Source organism: Mercenaria mercenaria, chromosome 19 (assembly GCF_021730395.1).
Source record: "Mercenaria mercenaria strain notata chromosome 19, MADL_Memer_1, whole genome shotgun sequence".
Lineage (NCBI taxonomy): Eukaryota > Metazoa > Mollusca > Bivalvia > Venerida > Veneridae > Mercenaria > Mercenaria mercenaria.
The window spans coordinates 13,689,596-13,695,595 of NC_069379.1; the positions used below are offsets into that span (position 1 = coordinate 13,689,596).

Consider the following 6,000-nt stretch of genomic DNA (forward strand, 5'->3'; position numbering starts at 1 on the left):
ATGGTGTATAAAACCCAAACACAAAGAAAACAAAACAAATCAAAAATTTTCAAACAGTTTTATCAGTAAAAAAACATTCCTGTTTTATAAGAAAAGCATTAATATACAAAACCGTATCTGTTGAGATGGATTTAAAATAGTTCAATAAAACTGGAAAGGAAACCTACCATACAGATTGTGATGTTATCTGGGGTAACAGTGTCAAGGGGTATGTGTATATAAAACTAAAAGCATGTCTTACATGCTTTTAAATGAACAAATTTTAGAATATATTCACGTGACCTTTGTGCCCTTCACCCTCATGATTACAGTATTCTTTCAGTCGGTCTAAGGTATATCAATGCCTTCACATTTTCTACAACAGGTTGATTAAAATAAAAAAAAAAACATCTCTTTTCAAGTATTTACACATTAAGCCCAAAATAATGCAAATGACATCATTATTAATTATTAGCCGCTGTCAAATCTATATTTAAGGTCTATGCTTGTGAATCAAAATGTGGTATTAACGTAGAGGGCGTCTTTATTCACAGGTTAAAATTAACTAAAATGAAAGAAGTGAATTTAGGCTCAAAAGTGTTGTCTAACAGATTGTCTTTAGGTATTAGGTAGGTTCTATTGAATTACACCACAGTTTCTCTGCTTGTAGTGACATACACCAAAACATTCAGGGCGTCTTGTTTCATAGTTTCAATAAGGCAATCAAGTATTCCCATCGTAGTAGAAAATGACACGCCACAGGAAATTGCTACTCCAACAACTGGAATCGTATATTTCACAACCGTTTTACCAACTTCTCTTACTGCGTATTTCGTAAAAAATTTGGCCAATCCTGCTGAAGTAAACAATTTTTGTGGTGTTCTGAACTCGACGGAGCTTTTGAGATCTTTTAGCGACGTGCCGACCATCAACGCAAGATGTTCAAGGGACTGATCATCTAGGCCGAATTGTTTTCTATAAAAAAGAATCTCTTCAAGAATAAGCGCTGTATCGATGCCAGCTGAGACGAATGGTACCAGGTTACCAGCTCCTACTCCAGACAACAGAGCTACTTTCCATATTCGTGACTTAAGTGCTGATGCCTTTTCTTCGAGAATATTTTTTGGCATTCCTCCGAGTCCAAACACCATCGCACCTATCTTTTCAGCTGGCACATCAAGTAGTAACTGATCCAGAATGGATGGAAAGTCATATTTGTCCGGATGATAGTTTGAAATCATAAAGAAATGTATATTTTCTTCTTGAAAAACATGGTGTAGCTTTTGAGATACTTCAGATTTCATCTTTTGGAATTCCTCGTTTTCGCTGAAGTCCAGACCACGCTTTCCAAATCTTTTTCTCTTATTTTCCATATCGATATCAATTTTCGTACGAATGAAGTAGAATCCTTTTTTCCTTTTCTTTATTTCTCCGGCAAGCCAAGAATCTAATTCAGAAAATCTAGCTGAAAAAATTATCATGAAGAAATCAAATCTGTCGACCTTGATAGCATTCAAGTATTTCTCTTTAGGAAATTCGTTTGTCCCAACCCCTGGAACATCCCAAAGAACAAAACTGTCGTATCTCGGATGACGAAAAGGTCGACAATCTCTTGTACATTCTTCTTCATCAATTTCTGCAGCACCTATATCTCCTGCAGACAAACCTCGGAAAGCATTTATAAAGCTGGACTTGCCCTTTCCCGATTCTCCAGTCACAGCAATGTTTAGAGGTTTACTTTTCCAAGCGTTCATGTTTTGTCTCAGAACACTTTTAATACCTTTTAGTCCGTACTTGATAAAGTGTTGCTTTACGTCTTTGCCTGAATTTATGTAAAGCAGAAATACAGTTCTAAATTGATATATCATATAACAAATTTAATTGTAGCCAGTATATAATATACAAAAACAGTATTGCCGAAAATCAAAACCTAGCAAAATTCAACCGAACTTGCCTATTATAAGTGTACTTTGTAATATTTTTTATCATTTACCTGGGTGGCAATCCGTATTCAGCCAGTAAAAGACAACAAAATACAATTTTCCATATGAGCTTGATAGCAATTTTTGTTTTGACATAGCAAATGTTTCATTTTTTTGTTCATTCTGTCAAACAAACAGCTGCAAAATGTGAATTAATTTTTTTTACTAAATATGGCTATGAATATCTTAAAATGTGGAAAGTAACAAAAATGTGAAATAGTCATACCGTTCGCATTATTTTCGTTGAGAGAAGTTTCTTTTCATATTTCATTATAATCATCTACACTAACATATCTATTTCATCCATTTGGTGTGAGTTTCTTGTATAAAAATAGAAAGGGAATAAATAACCCGAATACATTTTATAAAGTCAAGTCAAACATAGCAGCTAATAGATTGCACTTTCAATAGCAGAAAATAACACATATAGTTCTCACCTTCCTGTATGGCCTCCCACCTTTCAATACCAGCATTTTCAACAACTGTATCGCCTGTATATTTGTTCGTTCTGAGATCTTCAAATCCTATTGGTAGACATAAGATTATTTTATATTAAAAATATAAAAATAAACATCGCCTTTTCAGGGCAAATCACTAACAATATCCCAGCAGCACAACTAAACATGCTGAATAATACTCCTGTAATGCTTCGTAATCCTGCGTCAACATTTTGAGATATATACGACACAGTCATAGACCTTTTTCAGCATATTTTTGATTAAGTCAATGACCAAAACTTTGTTATGGTTTTGTGAGATCCAAATTAAAGCACCATGTGCACAACTTCTCGTGCTGAATAACAATACTATGAGATTTGACTTTGATTACTCTTAGTAAATATTTTTTGTGATGTGATATGCAAGACACAAAGTCGGACGGATGAACGGAAAAGAAAGAACTAGGATGCGGGCACAACAACACTCTCTGAGTGTATTTTATTTAAGTCAATAAAATTATAAAATTGCAACCAGTTAAAACCCTTAAAGGGTTTCCTTTTATACGGTCATGGAAGAATCTAGCAATGTTAGTATCATACCTTTATGCGTTCATCTCTTTGAGTGCAAATAGCAAATATTTCTCACCTAAACAGTCTTCATCATCATCATCACCATTATCATCTTCTTCTTCACTATGACCCGGGCTCTGCTGATATACTCGTACAAAGAATAACCCCCCAAAAAACACACCACAGGCAAGCAGGAGAGTGAAGATAATTTCTACAACGAAAATATTTACAATATGATTTTACATAGCCACAGGTGGTACATTCTTGAAAAAAGTCTGATATTGTAATTGTACACTTTTCATTTAATTTGCATGAGCTCAGGAAACGATCATGTATCATACAAAATATGAAACAAAATTGCACTGTCAATCAATCTATAATAACAATAAAGCCTAAGCTGTTTATCATCACCTGAAATGTAGATCAAATGTGCAAGTTATTTATAACTTTTAAAACAATTAAAACACATGCTCTCATCCGGTTTTACTAAATTATATTTAGTCACTGTAATTACGCAACTTACGCACTGTATAAACCCATAAAACCGCTATTGCATACCAATGTAATTATATACAGTATGTCTTGTTAGCAGGAAGTACTTCCGTATACATGCCTAAAATACCTTGCCAATCAAGATGTGTATACAATACTATAAACAGGTATATTTTACACTACGGTTTTTTAACAGAAGAAATAATAAAAGTTAAAAGTAGTTACAATATAGTTCAATTTTGTCGAATAAATGTAGATCGAATTTGTTATGAACAGTCAACTGAAAACTTACGGGTTTAAACTAGGGCATCTTCTGTCATCGTATCGAATGGTTATTTCAACAAGAAATTACTGACTTTTCATTGTTGTCCTTTTATTCATTGCAAGTGCGGTTTAAACAGTGAATAATAAAATGAAACTTGTACTGTCTAATAACGTGAAAGTCTTATTATTTTAGGTTGAACGCCGTTATTCTGAGATATAAAACCACTATGGCTAAATTATAAACTCTCGTGTTTCAATTCCTACGCATCTGAACACTGAGCCATCGGTAAACAGAAGGCAGTGTATAAACAAGATAAACAAAAGAAACCTAAAGAAGGTTAAGAGCAATTTTTGTTCGTTTTACATCATATAAATTTTATTCCGTTAAGAATATTTCAGAAATAATTGTCATGATTATGTTCAACTTGGTAAATGTTTTTCCACGCTCACTTTTTCCTAAGAATTTTGCATTAAGCCTCAAACATTTACAACTGTAAATCAACGCCGTTTGTTTCTTGAATCGATCCAACTGCTTAGAACAAAGGTTTAGAATATAAAGGACCGTTAATATTTTGCATGTTAAACCGGCCGTGGTTTAGTTCCTGGGGAATGCCCTCTGTAACATGGTTTTGTTTACAAATACATTAGTGCATATCACAAGTCTCTGATAAGCACGATTATGCAGAGATGCACGATTATGCATGACGCTACAACAATGTGACAAAGAAATGTTACTTTACCTAACATCATATACATCCTTGAAACATCGACTGTGTGTCAGTTGTTTCGACTATGGCGCTTCAATGAACTTGAGCTGCGTATATCCAAAATCGCAGTTTCTGAGATCGGTATATAATGTCTGTGGATCCAAAACCGACCGCAAAGAGACCAAGCTGTTGGAGATGAAAAAAAGAATGTAAGAGCAGGCTGAGAAAAAGCCATACTTTCTGAACCCGTGTTACTTCCTAAATGGTAGAATAACTAGTTATTGATGATTTTTGCTCTCACTTGATTTGTATCCAGTCGATGTTTATTTTACATGAAATTCGTTTCAGCAATTCCATTGTTATTGTAAATGAAATATCGGAAAAGTAAATTATCAAAATTTTAATTATATCGATAAATATACAAATAATAAAGAATGACTTACCAGCTAAAGATTTCTATTCCTGAATACATGCATTTTATCATGTGTTTATTTAAGAGAAGTTATTCATTGTAAACCTCGCTGTACTACAAATAACCATTTTCATTGACTTGTATAACTATAAATATGTGCATAGATTGAAATAATATAATATGAGGCGGAACTTATTTGCAATAAATCCCTCCTACCTACTGTACAAAAGAAGTATAATATGTCTGTCATTCCCTATTGATTATAAGAGCTTAACAAATGTTAAATCGTAATGATTGATATTTGACACGTTCACATAACGTTTAGAAGCAAAATTTATACAAACAAGTAGGGTAGATTTTACGGATGGAAGCATTGATTATGGCAAACACAGCCAGGGCTGTACATTGCAAAGTAGATCAACCACAAACACAAACAAGACATTCATCTGAATAAAGTACACATGAAAATACATTTAATTGTTAGAGCGTTGTTAAGTTAATGACTATGCGATTGAATTTATTTTGCTACCAGATCAAAAGGTAGCAGTATCTTTTATCAGTCGAGCAAATAACTGCATTGCAAGAAAATCAAAAGACGTGTCAAAAATGTTCAGGTTACCAAATTGTTATATATTGATACTTGCTCTAGAAATGAAAATCACTCTTTCATGAATTTAGTACAATTACTTGTATATTCTAGATTTCTATAAATTCATATTATACAGTAAAATACTTAACATTTTATAATATCATATTTAAAAAAACAACACTTTTAACAACAAAGACTATGCTAAACTTCGAAACGTTTTATGCGATATCAAAAGCATTTGTAAGGAGCAAAGACTTATATACTGTGATTTCTTCTAAAGGTGGTATCAGTACAACAACAAAAAAGTACACAGGTGTTTTTTCTAGATATGATCGGGGATACAAAGATATTATCGTTAGAAATCATATCAATTTTGAAAGCCAGATGTGCGAGTGAAAAGATTTCTTTGCATATGAACAAGTTGCCTTTTATGTTATAGTGTGTTTTTCATTGAATCGTTATGCTTCTCATCTACCTTTGACATGCCAAGTACAACTTTTTTGCAAAGGAAAAGCGCAGCATTTCTGAACTTAGTCGCAAATCACCGAAAATGTTTTGGAAAAAGATTA

General features: G+C 33.1%; 1 protein-coding gene across 1 annotated transcript; it reads right to left on the reverse strand.

Annotated features, from left to right (window-relative positions):
- Positions 1-42: 42 nt before the first annotated feature.
- Positions 43-4,968, reverse strand: LOC123542247 (interferon-inducible GTPase 5-like). The gene is made up of 5 exons (XM_053531522.1): positions 4,874-4,968; positions 4,464-4,616; positions 3,044-3,178; positions 2,399-2,485; positions 43-1,801 (listed from the first exon to the last, which is right to left on the reverse strand). The coding sequence occupies exons 2-5, from the start codon at positions 4,477-4,479 to the stop codon at positions 624-626; spliced, it is 1,416 nt and encodes a 471-aa protein (XP_053387497.1). The 5' UTR covers positions 4,480-4,616; positions 4,874-4,968; the 3' UTR covers positions 43-623.
- Between the last annotated feature and the right edge of the window lie 1,032 nt (positions 4,969-6,000).